Source organism: Sphaeramia orbicularis, chromosome 14, assembly GCF_902148855.1.
Source record: "Sphaeramia orbicularis chromosome 14, fSphaOr1.1, whole genome shotgun sequence".
NCBI classification, from domain to species: Eukaryota; Metazoa; Chordata; class Actinopteri; order Kurtiformes; family Apogonidae; genus Sphaeramia; species Sphaeramia orbicularis.
The window spans coordinates 42621159-42643454 of record NC_043970.1 but is presented as its reverse complement, the minus strand read 5'-3'; the positions used below and the strand labels follow the sequence as shown (position 1 = coordinate 42643454).

At 36.7% G+C, this 22296-nt stretch overlaps 1 protein-coding gene across 3 annotated transcripts in view; it reads left to right on the top strand.

Annotated features, from left to right (window-relative positions):
* The window catches only part of cblb (Cbl proto-oncogene B, E3 ubiquitin protein ligase), a 193229-nt gene that overhangs the window by 138053 nt on the left and 32880 nt on the right, over positions 1–22296 (top strand). For all 3 annotated transcript variants that reach the window (XM_030154183.1, XM_030154181.1, XM_030154182.1), the window contains exons 8-12: positions 1791–1878; positions 3605–3736; positions 13877–14077; positions 15203–15397; positions 19359–19748. In XM_030154183.1, coding sequence (XP_030010043.1) covers positions 1791–1878; positions 3605–3736; positions 13877–14077; positions 15203–15397; positions 19359–19748 — 1006 coding nt within the window. The remainder of the gene's footprint in view (positions 1–1790; positions 1879–3604; positions 3737–13876; positions 14078–15202; positions 15398–19358; positions 19749–22296) is intronic.

Sequence of the window (22296 nt, the reverse complement as noted above, 5' to 3'; positions counted from 1 at the left end):
CTAACACATACCAAAGAAAACAGAATTAACAACATGGATGTCGCTAATACAGGAAATTGACTCGATAATTTGAAAGATGACGGTATCTTATTAACTTAGCGCTGGAGTGCTAGATCAACTGCAACAGAAATGAATGTGTTCCAACGCCGTAACACTCAATGTAGGAACTACCGGCCCCTCCAGAACCCAGAAGAAGGTCCATATTTCATCCACCATTTTTTACAGCAGGAGTTTATGGAAGTGTCCCTACTCTGGTGTTTATCGAAGACTCTGATTTTCAGTAATTGGCTCGAAGTTTGGACATATTTTCAGTATGGACTACAACCGCTGCTGCTGACAAACAATTATGTCGAATTGGAGAAATGTTCGTCTGAAGTCTGGACATTATATGTGCAAATGTCATGATGTAACTAGTTATAAAACTAGTTATAAAACGTAACAGCCTAATCTTTCTGTGACGTTCATCCTTTAAAATCAATCCAGCAACACATTTTTCCTCCATGATGAATAAGTTTGTTCAGGATTATGAATATAATTCCCAAAATTAGGCTGGCCAGCATCATAAAAATTCTGGGAAATCTTAGCTCCATTTATGTCATTGACCCTGGTGAAATTGGGTCACCTGACCAGCTCCATCCAATTTCCGAGAAGTCTCTACTACAGGTATCAAACTGAGCCAGTTCTGGGAAATCTATAATTCTTCTATCTGAACCATCATGCAGTTCCACACCCTAGTTCAAATATCTTGAGTATTATCATAACTTGTGCAATAATCAATGCCATTATACTGTTAAAAATGCCATTTACACCTACGTTTGTATACAATTTGAAGAAAATGTAGTCATGCAGTAAAAAAAAATATATTAAAAATAGAACCAGTTCCATCTCAAAGCTAAAATTTTGTGCACAACATCTTGAAACACATATGAAGACATAATAAAAATTTCAAAATTTTCATTAACTGTCCACATGGTAATGTGGGTGCTCAAATAAAGAGTATTTTTGTGAAAAATTTAAATCAACCCATTTAATTCATTGCCTCACAGCAACACTTTTCATGTGAATGTAGTCTTTTTTGCAGTATATTGTTGCATCTTGACCATAAGAATCCATGCAAAAAAAAATTAGGTCTTTACATTCATCCATTACGACAGTGTAAGCCTGAAGAGAGAGGACATTTGGAAGAATTAGCCTTTTCGCCTGATTTCAAGGCCTCATGAACCAAACATGAAGGCACCTACAATTATTTTGATGCAAAATATGGTCTTTTCAGGGGGATTTCACCCCAGACAGTAAGTTTCAGCAGTGTGGTTTGAATACCTAAGGAGTTACAGCTCCTCAAAGTTGGCCAAAAAGCAAATTTGCAAGATAAAAAAAAAAAATAATAATAATTTTCAAAGGGCTGTATCTCCTAAACTTGCAGATATGACATTAAAATTTTGGATGTGTTCGTTTATCTGGTAGGTGAACAAGTGTGAATTTTTTCAGAATTTTCTGAGGGGGTCATGTGGGGACCATTGGTTGAATTGCCATGGAATGACCCAAAGATAGTTTTGCAGCACCTGGAGGGTTCAAATTCCAACTGTGTGAACTATTAGGGTCCAAATACACAAATAAATGAACCACAGATTAATAATAAAGTGGGTTTAGATAAATATGAGCCCTTTAAAAACAACAATATTAACACCAAATATCATCCAAATCCAGTATTTTTTAAATGATTTAGAATTAATTGGACATATATGCCACATGCATGTGCTGAGGTTAGCTGTGTTTTCTCTTCTTCACAGTTATTTGTTTCCCGACGGTCGCAGTTACAACCCTGACCTCACCGGTTTGTGTGAACCGACGCCTCACGATCACATCAAAGTGACACAGGTGGGTTTGGGCGTGGGTCTGAAACTCTAGCGCACACATTTCCCACTGGTCATGGAACTGTTTAGCCTCGCAAAACAAAACTTTTCAGTGCAGCCTCTAAGCTCGGAGTTCAGAGTCGCAGTAAAGTGTGGAAAATGTCCACTGAGGATTAATTGAATGTGACAAAGTACATGGTGCAAAGCTGTGGGCGACTTTAAAACATGGCATGACTCACTGCCTTTTGAAAGTCTTTTGTTTGAGCCTCACATTTAGTCATAAAGTTGTTTTTTACACATAACTTTTAAGAAATAATGCATTTGTTTGTTATGTTTCCACTTTCCAGTAACAGAGAGAGACCATGCAGAATTCAGACTTACTTATTTGAGTATTATTTTGTTTTTGTCTTATTTTGCTTTGTTTTGTTTTATTTTGTTTCTTTGCATGTTCAAAATAAATAAATAAATAAGAGAAACCCACTTTGTGTTTTGTTTGGAAAACGCATCAAAATATCCCAGATCAGAAATTCCCAGACACACAACACCATCCCATGGTATGTTTTTTTAAGTCATTTTCTTTTGTTTCTGTGGCTTGTTAGAGTCAGACATCATTTCAACCAGGCTGTACACTGCAAAAAATCTAAATCTGACCAAGTGTGTCTTTCTCATTTCTAGTCCAAATATCTCATCACACTTAAAATAAGACAGAATCACCTAAAGAATAACTTTTCAGTGAGATATAAGAACTGATTTTTAGACAATAGATCTGGAAAATCTGATTTCAATAAATCATACCAAGATAATTTTCACTTGTTCCATTGGCAGATTTTTTTGCTTAATTCAAGATTCATTTATTTATTTTTGCTTAATTCAAGATTTTTTTTAATTCAAGATTTTTTTTTTTTGCTTATTCAAGATTTTTTTGCTTTATTCAATTTTTTTTTTTGCTTAATTCAATATTTTGTTCTTAATTCAATATTTTTTGCTTAATTCAATATTTTTTTTTCTTAATTCAAGATTTTTGTTGCTTAATTTAAGATTTGTTTTGCTTAATTCAAGATTTTTTTATAAATTCCAGATTTTTTTTTTGCTTAATTCCAGATTTTTTTTTTCTTAATTCAGTAGATATATTTTTTTCGCTTTATTTCAGATTTTTTTTTTCTTAATCCAAGATTTTTTGCTTAATTCGAGCCAAAAAAAAAAAAAAGTGACAATTATCTTGGTAAGATTTCTTGAAATCAGATTTTCCAGATCTATCGTCTAAAAATCAGTTCTTATATCACGCTGAAAAGTTACTCTTCAAGTGATTCTATTTTATTTTAAGTGTGATGAGATATTTGGACAAGAAATGAGAAAATACACTCTGTAACATTTAGATTTTTTGCAGTGTACAGCCTGGTTGAAATGATTGACTGACTCTAACAAGCCACAGAAACAAAAGAAAACAACTTGAAAAAATACCATGGGATGGTGTTGTGTGTCTGGGAGTTTCTGATCGGTGATATTTTGATGTGTTTTCCAAAGGGGAAGCTGGAGAATAAAAGGGGATTTTACTGAAAGGTCATGGACCATTTTAATCTCCTGATTTCCTTGTGATTTATTAAAAAGAAAAAACCTGCAGTAAAACAGACAGTGAAACAGCTCAGTCAGAGTGAAGCCCTTCATCAGACTGTGTAATGTTTGTTTGTGCATGTTCTCACGGGTTACCTGCGGCTGTTGGTGACTAACATCCCTTTTGTTTGTGTGAACAGGAACAGTATGAGTTGTACTGTGAAATGGGCTCCACCTTCCAGCTCTGTAAGATCTGCGCCGAGAACGACAAAGACGTGAAGATCGAACCCTGCGGTCACCTAATGTGCACTTCCTGCCTCACAGCCTGGCAGGTACAGTGACGAACACAGCTCATTTCCACATTAAACCTTTAAACATGGGGGTATTTGTGTGGTTTCAGTCCATGGCTTTGGGCTGTAGACATCGACCCCGGACATCGTGGGTTCAGAATCTTCCTCTGGGTTTTTTCCGTCTGATAATCTGTCTACATTAAAAGAAAAACACAAATCCCAGTCAGCTGTTTTCTACACTTCTGATTGTGTTATTTTTAGGTTCGTGCACTGCAAAAATCCAAATCTTACCAAGTGTATTTTTCTCATTTCTAGTCCAAATATCTCATCACACTTGAAATAAGATATAATCACCTAAAGAGGAACTTTTCAGTGAGATATAAGTACTGATTTTTAGACAAAAGATCTGGAAACTCTTATTTCAAGAAATCTTTCCGAGATAATTTTCACTTGTTCCATTGGCAGATTTTTTTGCTTAATTCAAGATTTTTGTTTGTTTGTTTGTTTAATTCAAGATTTTTTTGCTTAATTCAAGATTTTTTTTTTTTGCTTGAGTCAAGTTTTTTTTTTTTTACGTAATTCAAGAATTTCTTTTTTATTCAATTCAAGATTATTTTTTTTTTGCTTAATTCAAGATTTTTTCTCCCAAATTCAAGTTTTTTTTTTTTTTTTTGCTTAATTCAGTATATAATTTTTTTATTTTTTTTTTTTTTGCTTAATTCAAGATTTTTTGAGGGGGTTTATTCAAGATCTGTTTTCTTAATTCAAGATTTTTTTGCTTAAGTCAAGATTTTTTTTTTGCTTCAAGTTTTGTTTTGTTTTTGTTTTTTTGCTTAATTCAAGATTTTTTTTTTTGCTTAAGTCAAGATTTTTTTTTGCTTAATTCAAGATTTTTTTGTTTAATTCAAGATTTATTTTTTTTTTACTTAATTCAATCAAAAAAATCTGCCAATGGAACAAGTGAAAATTATCTTGGTAAGATTTCTTGAAATAAAATTTTCCAGATCTATTGTCTAAAAATAAGTTCTTATATCTCATTGAAAAGTTACTCTTTAGGTGATTATGTCTTATTTTGATAATAATAATAATAATAATCATAATCATAATCATAATGATAATCATACATTTTATGTATATACCTCTTTCAGGACACTCAAGGTCAATGTACAAAATTGTTAAAATAAATAAAACACAATTAAAATTACACACATGCATATATAAAACACTTAGGTACATAAAATGGCAGCAGAGAAAAGTAAAATTATGGAACTGAATAGGCCTGTCTGAATAAATAAGTCATAAAGTTAAAAAAAAATGTAAGTGTGATGAGATATTGGGACTAGAAATGAGAAAAATACACTTGGCCAGATGTAGATTTTTGCAGTGCATGTCAGATTAAACCCAGTTCTAAGGTTCATAAAGCTTTGAATATAACTGAGAAACTACTGAATAATAGAAGCAGCTTTCAGCCTCCACTACAGGATGCACGGGGGAAGAAAAAGCCTCTCTCGCTCACTTCCTCCTGTGTCCTTGCATCTGTCCTAATCAAATTTCCACATATCAGTCAGGAGCGGAAGTGAAAACTGAGAGTGTGTGCACACAGTAGATATTCCACTGTTTCGCCCTGTTTTTTTTTTTTTTTTTTTTTTTCTTTCTGGCTTGTGCTATTTTTTTCCACTACGTTCCCGACAGCGTACCGGCCTGTGCAGCCATGTTCGTTGTGTTTCTGTACTTGTTCGTGATGTTGGAAGCCGTGCCAGCGAAGTGTGTTTGTAATTACCTTTCCCTAATGAGTCATTAGCATCAGGTCCGGCGTCTCCTCTCTGCTTTCATACTTCCCTCCCTCTTTGGCGCGGGACATCTGCGTTGCAGTCGCATAGAAATGGCTTGAACTTGCTGCTATTGATCTCTTGCAGGGACACACACACACACACACACACACACACACTCACTCTGCAGACATGGACAGATGCCAAAAAACCTGTCTTGCAATCACAATTTGGTATCAAGGTTATTTCGACTCCTCTAAAATCACATTTGTTGAGGGCATTCATTTCAGACAGGATGTATTTACTGGCATTTTGACCAAAAAATATATACACGGAGGAAGAGAAGTTGTAACTCAAATTAAAGTGAAATAAAATAAAACAAAACAAAATAAAATAATACAAAATAAAATTTAAAAAAAAAATGAAATGAAATGAAATCTGAAATCCTAACAGAAATGACAACAGCACCACCAGTGCTCTGGTCTGAGGGTCAGTGTTCTGGTCTGAGGGTCAGTGTTCTGGTCTGAGGGTCAGTGTTCTGGTCTGAAGTTGACCAGTTGGTTCAGGTCTGGGTTCAGGATCGTTCTGGGTCCAAAAAAAGATGGAAATACATGTTGTGACATTGAATAAGTTTAAAGTCCTGCTACAGCAAATGTGTGGGAATCAAAGCTGAAGGCCAGGTTCTGCTTCTTCTCCTTCTCCTTCCTCTTCTGCCTCTTCAACCTTCTTCTTCTCCTTGTGCTCCTTCTCCTCCTTCTCCTTCCTCTTCTTCTTCTGCCTCGTCTTCTCCTCCTCCTTCTTCTGCCTCTTCTCCTTCTTCTCCTCCTTCTGCCTCTTGTCCTCCTTCTTCTGCCTCTTCTCCTTCTCCTTCCTCTTCTTCTTCTGCCTCTCCTCCTTCTCCTTCTGCCTCTTCTCCTTCTTCTTCTTCTCCTTCTTCTCCTGCCTCTTCTCCTTTTTCTTCTCCTCTTCCTCCTGCCCTTCCTCATTACTCCTCTGTTGTCCTCCTCTTTTACCGTTGTGCATTTATTCCACTTCCTTCCAAAACACTAAATGTCGGTTTGACATTTAGAGAATCCTTATTTATTTATTTTTTTCCTGCTGGCATTGGTCTCTCAGACTCTCAGACACAGGATTGGCTGTGTTTTCAGCACCTGAATATTTAATGAATACTAATACTGAATTTTTTATGTTTTTTTTTCCTTCATATTTTGACTGGGTGGTAAACGACACAGTTTTCTTTTTTGGAGGTGACACTTCAGACACCTGGTTCTACTCGTGCATTTTGAAGCTCTTTTCTAAACGTTCTGTTAGTTTTCATGGATTTTCATGTTCTTGTACAAGCCCGTCGTATCTCTTCTGTATTTTTCTAACACGCTCCCTTAGTCGTCTGGCTGTTGAGCTTTTGCGAGGGAGTTTATGGAAGATGATTCAGTTCAGTTTTTATACAAAGAAGCCAAGTGCACTTTGTTTCTCATTCAATCAGCATGATAATAGTTTCCATTTATCGAGCCTTTCCTTTGCATAGTATTAGTCAGTTTGATGCCTTGGCTTGAATAGGAAAGAAAACAGTCAAAGAAAATATTCAAATCGATTATGTCTTCTTTTTTTCTCTGTTGTGATATTTTTTCCAGTGGTGTGTGTCTATTATACGCTGTCAGGTTTGTTACAGGAAGTCATCGTTTGACTCACAATGAGATAAATGTGGCCTGTAAATGTGGCTTTTTTAAATATTGTTGCCTACCAAAAAAGTTTTAGGCCTCAAAAAATAAAAATATTAATTAATGAGAGCAGGTTTATTATAGAACCATAAGACTAAAATTAAACTTAGAGGAAAAAAAATAACTTTGCTAACTGAAATAATAACAACCACAAAGTTTCACTGAGCAGGTTAGTGGTTCGTTGCACAATATGGGACCTTTAATAAGCAACATTTTTGTAAATATTTGTCATGCATTCATTCTCATACCTTTTTTTAGCCTCTTTAATTCAACTCTTTACTCATAATACCTGCAAACTGCCAAGAAAGCTGAATTAAAATAAAAACTAATTCATTATTATTGATCTGAACTGGCATTAAATAGACTTTGAGCAATGTGGAGATGCTTCAATACATTTCAGCACCTAGTGAGTGTAAAAGTGGGAAAACCACAAACTTTAAGCTATATTTCTTAGCAAACATTACACTGTTTGTGTTGGACCAGGCATTAAAATGAACAAGAAACGGAAGAAAACAAGGGTGGTCTAATAATTTTTTCTGCGACTGTAAAGATAGTTTGGCAGCACCTGGAGGGTTCAAATTCAAACTTTATGAACTAATAGGGTCCAAATACACAAATATATGAACCACAGGCTAATAAAAGTGGAAGGAAAAGGCCAAGGTACTCTCTTTTAACATTAAAATGCCTTTATTACCATGGCATGGTCATATCTAGACCTAAACAACACTAGATGTGACCACGTCATGGTAATAAAGGCATTTTAATGTTTAGAGCAGGGGTGTCAAATATGCGGTCCGGGGACCAAATGCGGCCCACCAAAGGGTCCAGTTCGGCCCCTGGGATGTTTTTGCCAAATGCAAAAATTTCACAGTCTTGAACTGAATTAAGCAAAAAAATGTAGCTTGAATTGAGGAAAAAATCTTGAATTAAGCAAAAAAAAAAAAATCTTCAATTAAACCATAAAAAATCTTGAATTAAGCCATAAAAAATCTTCAATTAAGTTAAAAAAAAAAATATTGAATTAAGCCAGAAAATCTTCAATTAAGTAAAAAAAAATCTTGAATTAAGCAAAAAAAAATTCTTCAATTAAGTAAAAAAACTTCAATTATGCCAAAAAAAATCTCAAATTTAACTAAAAATCTTCAATTAAGCAAAAAAATCTTCAATTAAGCAAAAAAATCTTCAATTAAGTGAAAAAAATCTCAAATTAAGCCAAAAAAATCTAGAAATACCAAGTTAAATTTTCTTCTTCATTTTAGTGCAAAACCCCCCCATTAAATGATGAAAATATTTACATTTACAAACTATCCTGTAACACTAAAATGTGAATAACCTGAACAATTATGAACAACCTTAAATGTCTAAAGAAAATTAAGCACAATTTTAACAGTTTTTCTGCCGGTTCCTCAGTGTTTAGTGTCTTTGTAGCTCTGATCCATAATGCACATGGAGAAATGAGAAGTTGAGGAATAATACTGTTAAAATTGCACAAGATTTTCTTACGTTTTTTAATTTAAATTTCAGTTTTTTCAGGGTTTTTTTTTTTTTTTGGATCGTTTATAGAAGTAAGTATTTTCATAATTTAATGTTTTGTTTTTTTTTTTACACTAAAACAAAGACAAAAATTTGGAGTTGTCATTATTTATAGGTTGTTATGTTATTATTTTTCTGGTCCGGCCCACTTCAGATCAAATTTAGCTGAATGTGGCCCCTGAACTAAAATGACTTTGACACCCCTAGTTTAGATAGAGTACCTTGGAGTTTATCTTTTAGTTTGGTACCTGCTTCACAAATCCATTTTTCCAAAGAGCACCTCGAACTATTTTTTGGTTCGAGAAGCATTCCTTCACATGAATTTTTGGACTAATAAAAGTGGGTTTAGATAAATATTAGAGCCCGACCGATTAGAACGTATCACCAATTAATCAACATCAGCCAATATGTAGCCGATGTAGACGATATATTAACTTTTTTAGCTGCGCGGAGATTCTGTCGCTCGCTGCTCCTGCGTGTGTGTGTGTGTGCGCGCTGCCCGGAGAATAAGAGGAACTTTAAAGCAAGTTAGTTTCACTTTCACCCCTGCTCGGACAATGACACTATCACGCCCCCACAAACAATCACATAATCACAGAGCTACCCCCAACGAAAATCACGGACCGCTACCGCACGCTCTGACAAGGGTGGACCGCTAAACCCCCCCCCTCGCTCCGAAAATCACGGACCACCCATGTCCATGCACTTCCTGTCTACCTCAGTTTCATTCTGCCAACAGGCCTGGGTTTTAATAGTGTAGGGGAGACCGGGGACAGTTGTAACACAGGTCAGTTGTAACTCTTACAGTTGCTCCAATCAGGAACAACTTAGGACTCACCTAAATTCACTCTGCACATGCTCAGTTTAGTTCTTAGTCCACATAAGAAGTTGTAGTGCTGTGAGGCAGACACATCAAAATTTGTGAGTGAAAACATAATTGTGTGGAAAGTCATATTTTTTGCTCTATTTTTGTGATTGCATAGTTTGCATTTGAAAATTGTGTAAATTATATTTGTGAGATAAACAAAGATTTATGCAACTGTTTATCCACCTGTCCACAATTATCTAATATAAGATTATTATATCCTGTGTAGATCAGTGTTCTTATTTCATATATCGGCCAGTATATCGGTTATCAGCCAATATCGGATATCGGCCGATATATTGGATATCGGTGTTTTTTAGCCCCCAATATCAGTATCGGCCCCAAAAATCCCATATCGGTCGGGCTCTAATAAGTATGACCTCTTTAACACTCTGCTACAGTGTCTTCATCCTGGCCGTGAACAGTGCTGTTGAACCCAGACTGAAGCTGCCTTTTGGTGAACACACATCAGTTGCTGGTTCGCCGCTCTGCTCTCAGGAGGTTCGATTTCATGGCTGCCAAGCTGGAAATCTGCTCCTTGGGTGGCGTTGCTCTAACATAGCTGTAGGTTTAAAAATGAGCGCAGTGTTTCCAGAGCTGCTCTCTAAACAGCAGGATTCGGCAGCACCCACATCAACTGTGTTTGTTTGTCACACTTCCTGTTATGACAAGTCGACGTGACCCCGCCTCCTCCACAGATGGGTTCGGTGACGTACGGCAGGTTAACATGTGTGTACAGACTCTTAAGAGTGTTTCAGTAACTAAGTATTTTCCTTTAGTTAACATGTGAGTCAGAGGAGCAGGGAACCCTCCTACGCTGACAGTGACTAACCCAGCGCCGCTCCGTTCAGGTCATTGACTCAGCGGTGGTTCCCTCACTTTCCTCTCGTTCTGTGTATTACTCAGCTGGGGTGGAACAGACATGGGCTCCTCACTCACAGCTGGCTGATGATCTGTGTAATTCCACATCCTGTTCTCTGTAATGAAGCTTTTTGATCTGTGCAGAGTACGGGGGTGCATGACAGGGTTCCCTTGTTCTTGCTATTAGTGTTCTCCTGAATCGACGCTGCAAACACCCAGTGATTCACAGGGGCTTTTCTGTCTGGTGTTTTTACACTGTGGGAGGTTTCAGAGGACGTATATGCGAAGTTTGTGTGAAAATGAGACAGTTTTGGTGAAAAGAAAGTCAGCGTGGTCAGACGTGATGCAAACAGTTATTTCACAGCCTCAGAACGTGGATAGTTTTGGACCCGTTCCACTTCTTCTACAAACACTGAAAAAATCTAAATCTGACCAAATGTATTTGTCTCATTTCTAGACCAAATATCTCATCACACTTAAAATCAGACAGAATCACCTAAAGAGGAACTTTACAGTGAGATAGTGAGATAGAAGATCTGATTTTGAGACAACAGATCTGGAAAATCTGATTTCAAGAAATCTTACCAAGATAATTTTCACTTGTTCCAGTGGCAGATTTTTTTTTTTGCTTAATTCAAGCAAAAAAATCTGCCTCTTGAAATAAAATTTTCAAGATCTAGATCTAGATTTCAAGATTTATTGTATTCTTCTTCTGCTTCTTCGTCTTCTTCATCTTCAGCTTCTTCTTCTTCTCCTTCTTTTTCTTCTACTTCTTCTGCTTTTTCCCCTCCTTTTCTTCTCCTCCTCCTTCTCCTCCTTCTTCTTCATCTTCTTCTTCGTCGTCTTCTGCTTTTCTTCTGCTTCTTCTTCTTCTGCTTCCTCTTCTTCGTTTTCTTCTTCTTCATCTGCTTCTGCTTTTTCTTCTGCTTCTTCTGCTTCTTCTTCTTTGTCTTCTTCTGCTTCTTCTTCTTCTTTGTACTTTATTACCTTGAAACAAAAGGGGAGTTTGACCTCAGAGACGTTTCATAATTTGACCCTGTTTCTGTCTTGAGAGATGATTCTTACCTTTAGCTCGTGTTATGCTGTAATAAGACTATTATAAGTAAAATGAAGGAATTATATGATGAACAGTTCAATTATTTATTGTGTCTTTGTTGTTGTGTTCTTATTTCAGGCTTGTTACAGAGGACAGATAAAGGAGACAGATTTGAAACTTAACATTTAGACATTTTATGAAAACTTACTTCCGTCAAAATGCCAAAAGTTCATGAGCAATTTGTCGGTTTGACTTGTCTGTTACTGATCAGTAGTTTTTCGTCTTCGCTCTCTGTGACCATCTCACCATCTCCCCCATCTGAGCTCCTTCCCTTTTAACCTCCCACTCCTTCCCTTCTCCACCCACACCAATTAGGATTAAGTTTCAAACATGCCTTTGGTGCGTCCCCCGCCAAGTCCCCAACCATATGGCTGCCACAAACGCAGCTTTGTTCTCTGTAAATATTGTCTGCCTTTGATTGTAGCCCACGAGTCAACGCGGAGAGATGCACTGAAAACCAAAACCCCTTTTATTCTCTTATTTATGACCCCTGTTTGACAGCGACTGCCATGTGGAATATGTACATGTGGCCAGTGAATGTTGTAAAGTTGCAAAACAGCTTTCCCAGGAGAGGATCTGCACAAGCATGTGTCCAGTTGACTTTGCCAGAGTTCTTTCATGAATGGGGAGAACAGACAGCGAGATATGGGTTAGTAGTGAAGCATATAAACGGACCCATGTGCACCACAGCTGTGAGCAGCACCAGGCCTTCCTGCCCCACAGTCACTCATCCCTCATGTTCAGCTGTGAAACCATACTTTGGAACATCATTAGACTCAGAGACGGCTGTGTTTTATGAATGTCTCTACCATATATATATATATATATATATATATATATATATATATACAGGGTGTCCCCAAAAAATTTCTACACACTTTAACCCTTAGGGGTCCACAGTCATGGCCCTGTGACTCAATTATATGACATTTTCAACACGTCATAGTGTCAGAAGTTGGTCACATAGATGACTGTGGAGAATTGCATCAGGAAGTGTGGACTTGAAACACTCTCCCACTTTTTCATTTGATGTTGATAGAGCAAATACAACTGTAGATATGACAGTTTGAATCCGGAGCAAACAAACATGGGTAAAAGTATGAAAATGAGGTGGTGGTGGTGTGTGTGTGTGTGGGGGGGGCATTATATTTCTGACCATGTCTTTTGTTATTTTTTTGTCCTTTTTCAAAATGGAAAAAACTGGCTGAATCTGCGGATTCTAATCCACAGACTGCATTAGCATTACAGGTAAGGGTGAGAATGACCCCCACCTGAACCAGATGCAGAAACCAGGAGGACCTGGGGGGTGAGAAAACCATAGAAAATGCCTACGTTAAAAATATGCTTTTATGTCAAATATTTGAGTATACTTTTAATTTATTACAATTTCAGTTTTATACATCTATTGTTTGGAACCAATATTCACTTTTAAAGTCTTTGAAAGGGTTTGTTAAGCATCTTTGTGTTATTTATGCAATAAATCGTATAAATTTTTTAAATCAGATTTTATATTTTTTGTGTGTTTTTTGTCCTTTTGTGTTGATATAGTAGGTTAAAGTGAAAAAATAATAGACAGATGAGATAGATGAAGTTGTGCTGAAAAAAAAAGATACCAAACATGGGTCTAGTAAACATTTCTTTATATAGTATATAAAGGCAAAATCAAAAGTACTCAAAAACGGCCAAAATAGGCTCAGACCCCTAAAGGTTAAATAATTGTAAAGTAGGTGTTTATTAAAGTTCATTTAATTTTCCAAATGTAATCTAATTTACAAACATCATTTTATTGTTTTGTCTGTTCCGCCTGTTCTCAAACTGACGTCCGTTCTGGTCCAGACTCTGCTGACGACGCCAAGCAATGGAATCGCACATCACCAAACAATTCCCTTGGTATTTACGTGTATTCACGTTCAATGGCTGCTCTCAATTCAGCGACTGTTGCAGGTCTCATAGTGTAGACTTTGTCTTTTAGGTATCCACATAAAAAACAGTCTAGTGGTGAGAGGTCTGGTGAACGTGGAGAGTATTCGACAAAACTCCTCCATCCAATCCACCTGTTTGGCAAGTTCACCAGACCTCACACCACACCGTCACAAGAAAATATCAACAATACTAACAGTAACAACCGTGATGATAATTATAATGGTAACAATAACTAGAACCAGAACTGTGTAAACTGGGAAGAAAGACAGAAAAAAAAACAGACAAATTAACAAAAAAAAAATTACAATAAAATAAAAAAAATGAATAAGACCTTTTAAACGAGGGATATAAGAAAAGAAAATGTAAACAGAATATCCTAATATATATCACTTTTATCTATTCCCTTCTGCGTTCCAGGAGTCAGACGGGCAGGGATGTCCGTTCTGTCGCTGTGAGATCAAAGGTACAGAGCCGATCATCGTGGATCCCTTCGACCCACGGAATGAGGGCACCAAGTGCTTCTTCCTGGACCAGCACAGCTGTCCCATGTTGGAGCTGGACGAGGACGAGGACAGGGAGGACTGTCTGGTCATGAACGGACTGGCCAACATCAGGAAGGTAAATGATGCCAGAACCCACCACTCGGTTCATTACATGGAAGCTCTTTTTTTTTTTTTTAGTTTAGTTTATTTCGAATATGCAACAAGACAAAGTAATCTTATTTAGTCCTCAGAAATAAAACAGGTAGTAAGAAGTCATGGAAGAATACAAAAAAACTAAACTTATACATATACATGACTTCATTTGCATATTTGAAAACAGGTGGGAGGAAGTAGAATTTATTTAATCCCACCCCTTCTCCACACAACAGTCTATCCTTTAACTTCCTACCAGCAGAATATATGAAAAGTCAAGTCCCTTAGATGTTTTGTAAGCAATTCATTTCACTTATCATCCTCACATACACATACATATTGGCATACCAGAAAAGTAAATAAATAAGTACATACATACATAAATTCTTGAAGGCAACACAAATGAATACACAATAAAGTAAACAATAAGATGTGTGTGTGTGTGTGTGTATATATATATATAAAACTGGAATACAGCCAATGTAAATATTTAAAGTCACATAAAAGTTACATAAAATTACAGTAAAATCAGAATTGGTAAAAATGCTTGTATCTCTGATTTTGCTTTAGCCAGCCTTTGACACTTTTGTTAAAAGTTTTATATCTTATTTCATGTATGCTTTATGTTTACACTATATGACTTTTTGCATCTATCCTTAGATTTTAAAACAAAATCCTTTATTATTCATTGCATAACTATCAAAGTATAAAAATAAACTGGAAATACACTGAAACACACAGAAACAACTGGTCCTGGGTTTTGGGTTCAGCAGTGGTGAATCACTTGGGGTTGGAGAATTAGCCGTTTGAATTAGTTTAAGCCATAATTAGTGGGTGACAGGAGCTGATTTCCATGTCCGTGCTTCTTACATCAAGGCTGATGATAGTAACTTGGTGGAACCACTGGGAGGAACTGGGACTGGGCCTAACAGAGTCAGCCTCTCCTTGAGCAGTGCGATAAATCCAAACCCAGATTTACCTTTTCTCTGGAGTTGTTTGTAATAGAGTAAACAAATCCAGATGTTTCCCTCCCTCTGCACTTAAACAACACAACAGCTGCTCATGAATCACTAAATATCCCTCCGATTATTTGCTTTTCCTCCTCTAGCACTGTCCCGAACGCCAGAACTCACCCATGGTGTCCCCCAGCTCTTCACCTGTCAGCCAGCACAGAAAAGCCCACATAGGAGACCCGGGTCACTGCGTCCAGCACCTCAGCCTTCCCCCCGTCCCGCCACGACTCGACCTCATCCAGAAGGGCGCCATCCGTTCCCCCTCGGCCAGTCCCACCGGATCCCCAAAGGTCTGAAAGCCCACCGCCTGTACGCACCGCTACGCATTCACCGAAGTCCAGCTTCAGTGGGGAGTTACAGAAAAACAAAAAACAAGCTCAATATAAAAGTGAAGTTTAGGAAGTGCTTTACAGGAGGCCTTCAAACTACAATAATAAATGGTTAAAAGAGGATATACACATAAGGAATGATGAAATACTTGAGAAAGCACAACATTTAAGATGCACAAGGTCGCAGATGCTTGAATTTCTGAGATGTTTTATTGCCCATGAATCATGTTATGTAATGTTTTCTTTATTTCTTGACAAGAGGTGATAGAGGTTGGCATGGAGACGGAAAGATGTATGTTAACAGCCAATGCAGGAGATTTTATTTTTGCTTTTGCAGGTTTTATTCAGGGTTCAGGTACATTTTCAAGGTCAAATTCAAGTGCTTTTCCAGCACTTTTTTTAAATGAAAATTTTTATTCAATTTATTCAAAACAGTCTCACAACATATTACACAGGACATCACTGATACAAAGTATACTGTTTTTCTTTTTTTTTTTTTTTGGAAAAAAGAAAAATAAGGTGTCAATATTGCTCACTGAAAGAAAGAAAGAAAGAAAGAAACAAACAAAACAAAAAAATAACAAAAGAAAAAAGGGTGTCAGTATTGGTTACAGAAAGAAAGAAAGAAAGAAAGAAAGAGAGAAAAAGAAAGAAAGAATAAAAGAAAAAAGGGTGTCAATATTGCTCACAGAAAGAAAGAAAGAAAGATTAAAAGAAAAAAAAAGGGTGTCAATATTGCTCACAGAAAGAAAGAAAGAAAGAAAGAACAAAAAAGAAAAACAGGGTGTCGATATTGCTCACAGAAAGAAAGAAAGAGAAAAAACTAAACAAACAAAAAAAATAAAAGAAAAAAGGGTGTCAGTATTGCTTACAGGAAGAAAGAAAGAAAGAAAGAAAGAAAGAACAAAACAAAAAATAACAGGAGAAAAAGGGTGTCAGTATTGCTTACAGGAAGAAAGAAAGAAAGAAAGAAAGAAAGAAAGAAAGAAAGAAAGAATAAAAGAAAAAAGGGTGTCAATATTGCTCACAGAAAGAAAGAAAGAAAGAAAGAACAAAAAAGAAAAACAGGGTGTCGATATTGCTCACAGAAAGAAAGAAAGAGAAAAAACTAAACAAACAAAAAAAATAAAAGAAAAAAGGGTGTCAGTATTGCTTACAGGAAGAAAGAAAGAAAGAAAGAAAGAACAAAACAAAAAATAACAGGAGAAAAAGGGTGTCAGTATTGCTTACAGGAAGAAAGAAAGAAAGAAAGAAAGAAAGAAAGAAAGAAAGAACGAAAGAATAAAAGAAAAAAGGGTGTCAATATTGCTCGCAGAAAGAAAGAATAAAAGAAAAAAAGGGCGTCAATATTGCTCACAGAAAGAAAGAAAGAAAGAAAGAAAGAAAGAAAGAAAGAACAAAAAAACAAAAGAAAAAAAGGGTGTCGATATTGCTCACAGAAAGAAAGAAAGAAAGAAAAGAACAAAACAAAACAAAAATAATACAAATAAAACAGGTGCACATAATATTCTGCGTTAAACATCATGTGTCATGCTATGCTCTACATAAATAAAGTTCACTGGGAATGACTGAATGAAATCATGATAACTTTAATTAAATTCCATCAGTCTTCGGTGCATCATAATCTGCACAGGCTGTAATTCTGCTGTGACCTACATTGATTCTTTGTTGGTGTTGTAACCACAGTTGTTTGAGGAAAAGGCTTAACAGGTCAAACCTGGTGGATTCATCAGGGATTTCAACCTATGATTGAATGAGTAACACTAGTGATGAGAATATGATGTTCTGTCATAGACGAACCCAGACTTTACTTGTCATTAAGATCTGCATCAAAACGAAAGTACGATGCAGTGGCTCTGTGCACAACAGGAACAATGACAGTATTATCGACAGAAGGATAAATATTAGAGCTGCACGATTCTGGCAAAAATGGGAATCACAATTTTTTTTTTGCATAGAATTGAGATCATGATTTTTTTCACAAAATGTTTATTGCACCGCTGTCAAGGAAAATGGGTTGTGTTACCTCTGATTCACATCTTTCATATCACTCCGCAAGTAGTCCGGTCACTTATGGTCCTGGTTGCTAAGCGACGTCAGCTGATCTGTGAAAGTTTGCAGAGTTTGCAAAGAAACTTCCCAGCAGCACAATGGAATTATTTTAATAGAACATTTTTGGAGAGGGCGAGACTTTTGATTCTTGGTTAAAGGTGGGGAATGAGATCTTCGAAAAACACTTCAAGCAGCTACATTTTGAAAATACTCAATTCAAAACAAGGTTCTAATATTTTTGGATTTTTCATTATAGTTTAGTTTTATTTAGTTTGGAATTTTTTTCCCTAATTCAGTTAGTTTTAATTAGTTTTTAGAGCAGGTTTGCTAGTTTTTATTAGTTTTATTATTATTTTCTAAATGCTTGGTTTTAGTTTAGTTTTAGTATTAGTTTTAGTTTTATCGTATCTTTTCTCTTCTTCGCAGTCATATTCAAATAAATCCCAGACAGGACTCTGCTGCTTTCTCCCAACTTTAGTCTCCATGTTTCCAGGTAGAGTGGGGACCAGAAGACGACTGGAAACCACAAGTGACGGACCGTCAAGTGTCGTATGGTGACAGCAGAGAAAACTGCTTGAGCGAAATAAATCGATTTCGTATCAATCCGAAACTGACAAAGACGAAAACCAAGGGAATTTTATCCATAATTTTTATACGTTTTAGTTAGGTTTGTAAGCACACAATACAGTTTCAGTTAGTTATCGTTTTTTTCTTTTAATTATAGTTTTTATTCATTTCAGTTAACGAAAATATTTTTTCAATTCTAGTTTTCGTCATTTCGTTAGTTTTCGTTAATGATAATAACCTTGATCCAAAAGTCCAAACCCCTTTCTTCCTCCGCTGTCATTCACTCTTTTCTCACTCAACTGCAGCCAACAGCAGCAGGTCACGTGTTGTCAAGACGCGTTCCCATTGGTTGAGGGAGGAGGCGGAGGCGGTTCTGTGTTTGTGGTTGTTTGTTTGTAATGCAGCCCATGAAAGAAAAAGCTTAAGAATTGTCCATGTTTAGAAATGAGATTGCGTACGTATGAATCGAGATCATGATCTTTTACCGATTAATCGTGCAGCCCTAAAATGTATGCATATTAACCCTTAGGGGTCCACGGTCACAGCCCTGTGACTCAATCACATGACATTTTCAACACATTGTAGCATCGGAAGTCGGTCACGTAGACCACTGGAGACAAGTGCATTTGAAAGTGCGGACTTGAAACACTCTCCCACTTTTTATTTGATGTTGATAGAGCACATACCACCAGAGATATGATGGTTTGAAACTGGAGCAAACAAACGTAAATACAAATATAAAAATGAGGTGGGGGGGTTATATTTCTGACCATATCTTTGTCATTTGTTGTCGTTTTTCAAAATGGAAAAAAATGGACAAATCTGCAAATTCTAATCCACAGACTGCATTAGCATTAAACTCAAATATTTGAGTATAGTTTTAATTTATTACAATTTAAATTTTCTATACCTAATATTGGGAACCAATATTCACTTTTAAAGTCTTTGAAAAGGTTTGTTAAGCATCTTTGTGTTATTTATGCAATAAATTATATACATATTTCTAATCAGATTTTATATTTTTTGAGTGTTTTTTGTCCTTTTGTGTTGATATAGTAGGTTAAAGTGAAAAAATAATAAACAGATGATATAGATGAAGTTGTGCCAAAAAAAAGATACCAAACATGTGTATAGTAAACATTTTTTTATATAGTATATAAAGGTAAAATCAAAAGTACTCAAAAACAGCCAAAATAGGCTCAGACCCCTAAGAGTTAGAAATAGAAATATAGAAACTTTTGAATAAAATGATAAATAAGAATAAATATCTAAATATATTGTCATTTTTTTCCTTTACCCTCAGTCTTCACCAGGCATGTCCAGGAAGCAGGACAAGCCTCTCCCAGCCCCCCCTCCCCCCCAGAGGGACCCACCTCCACCGCCTCCCCCCGAGCGGCCTCCTCCCATCCCCCCAGAGTCTCGCCACTCTTGGCTGGCCCCCTCCTCGTCGCTGTCCTCCTCCATCTCCTCATCCACCGGTGCGCTCTCAGACTCCCACATATCCTCCGACACCTGGGGCCCCAAAGACAGCCCCCTGACGGACGCCCACAGGACCCCCGGAGCAGACCACCCGTCGCAGCTGGGACTCGGGGGGTGCTCCCACCTGAACAGGAGACCAGAAAGCTGTCCGTCAATCGGATCTGGGAGGATGCATCATAGAATGGACGGGAGCGGAAACTCAGACAGCGCCAAGGTAAATAACAGTCATCAGAATAGACTTTATTTGATTTTTTTAAAAACTTGTATTTATTGAGATTTTTTTTCTTTTAACAAGACAACAAGTTACAAACAAACAAAGCACATGGAGAGTATATATGTAAATAAAAACACAAAATACACACACAAGAAAGAAACAGCTAATAACAAGTGGTTCCAGGCGAGGTTATTATCGTTAACGAAAACTAACGAAATGACAAAAACTAGAACTGAAAAAACATTTTCGTTAACGGAAATAAATAAAAAACTATAATTAAAAGAAAAAACAATCACTAACTGAAACTGTATTGTGTGCTTATAAAATTAAGTAAAACGTATAAAAAGTATGGATAAAATTCCCTTTGTTTTCGTCTATGTCAATGTCGGATTGATACGAAATCAATTTATTTCGCTCAAGCAACGGTCCGTCACTTGTCGTTTAGAGTCGTCTTCTGGTCCAACTCTACCTGGAAACACAGAAAGCAGCAGAGTCCTGTATTGGAGTTATTTAAATATGACAGCAAGGAAGATAAAAGACATGACAAAACTAAAACTAATACTGAAACTAAACTAAGCATTTAGAAAAAAATGAAAACTTGTAAAAACTAATAAACCTGCTCTAAAAACAAATTAAAACTAACTGAATTAAAAAAAGTCAAAACTAAATAAAACTAAACCAGGATGAAAAATCCAAAACTATGATAACCTTGGTTCCAGGTGTGACCGGTGGTATCGTCTCTGCGTTGTGTTTCTTACTGGTGTGATGTAGAATGGACCCGCAGGACACAATGTTGTGACTGGAGGATGAAATGGTACTCACACTCCGTTTATTTTCTGGCAATATGCAAAATAAAACACAACTGTCCTTGATTACTATGTGGACAAGAATATAGATAAAATTAGATGCCAAAAAGGAACATAAAATTACTTAACTAGAAAAGCACTCGGAGAGCGCAGACCTCCGCCCAGGCTGATCAGTCCCCACCCCCCCCCCTCCCCCAGATCACCACCAAAATTTAATCATTTGTTTCTTGTGCCAGAATCAATATTTCCCGAAAATCACATCGAAATTCGTCCATAACTTTTTGATTTATCTTGCTAACAGACAAACAGACAAACCCCGATGAAAACATAACCTCTGCCGTTCCTTGGCGGAGGTAATAATACACGATGACAATGGATAACAATGGATAGCCTACTTCTTCCCATTATGAGACATTCGAAAAGGGAAGAGGAAAGGGAGGAACCCGACTTTATATTGGGGTACCCCTGGAGACACATGAAGAAGACCAGACATAAATCAATGAAGAAGAGGGCGGAGGATCAAACAAAACACAGAACTAAAATTAAAACAATGCTACGTAACAATTAAGTTAAAAGAACAATCAAGAATATTTACAAAAATAACATTATTCAAATTAATGAACTTGTAGTTTGTAAATCTTCTTGATTGTTCTTGCAACTTAGTGTGTTACCTGGCATTGCTTTAGTTGTAGTTCTGTGTTTTGTTTGGTCTATACTCCGATACTCAATATACTCGATTACTATGTGGACAAGAAAATAGATCAGGGGTCGGCAACCTGCGGCTCCGGAGCCGCATGCAGCTCTTCATCCTCCTTGTAGTGGCTCCTCCCTTTACTGCGGTCAAACCAGCCGTGATTCTCCTCTTCATGGTCAAGCCAGCCGCTACCGTTTTTCTTGTGTGCTACTCATTCGACAATTACAGTAGATGAGCTGCATGGACCAAATGTGCCTTCCGGACAACAACAGTAAGGGCTCATTTATGCTCTACGTTAAAGACGCAGACGCAGACGGACAGAAGGTTCTGTCAGGTCTTTGTATTCTGTATTACTCACGTAATTCTGTCCGTTTTCCGGGAGAATATGGAGCAGTACAACTGGGGACTGCGGAGGCAGTGTTGAGTTTTGAAGAGAATACTTTCTATAAATAGCGATACTTTTCATAGAGCGACTGTATGAGTACTGTGTACTTTTGGGGTAATCCTACAACAGATTCCTTTCCAAGCTACAAAAGTGTGTTTTTTCGTCTGAAATAGGCTTTAAGACTAAATTCAATGATGAATAAAATTATTTTTTCCAAGAAGTACCTCATGAATTTGGTATTTTTGGTATTAGTACTTCATATACTATTAGCACAAATACTATGAAATACTTTTACTGTGTACTTTTAGAGTAATCATACTCCAGAATCCATTCCACACTGCACTTCTGTTTGTTGTATTCAGTAGTTGTAACAGATAAAACGTAAAAAAAAGATTAAAACTTTTAAAAGTTTGTAAGCTCTGTAATTTTTTGCGGCCCTAGACCATTTTTTTTTGCCGGAAGAGGGGGCAAAATGGCTCTTTTGATAATAAAGGTTGCAGACCCCTGATATAGATCAAATTAGAAGCCAAAAAGGAACATAAACTGACTTAATAATACTCGATGACAATGGATAACAATGGATAGCCTACTTCTTCCCATTATGAGACATTCGAAAAGGGAAGAGGAAGGGGAGGAACCCGACTTTATATTGGGGTACCCCTG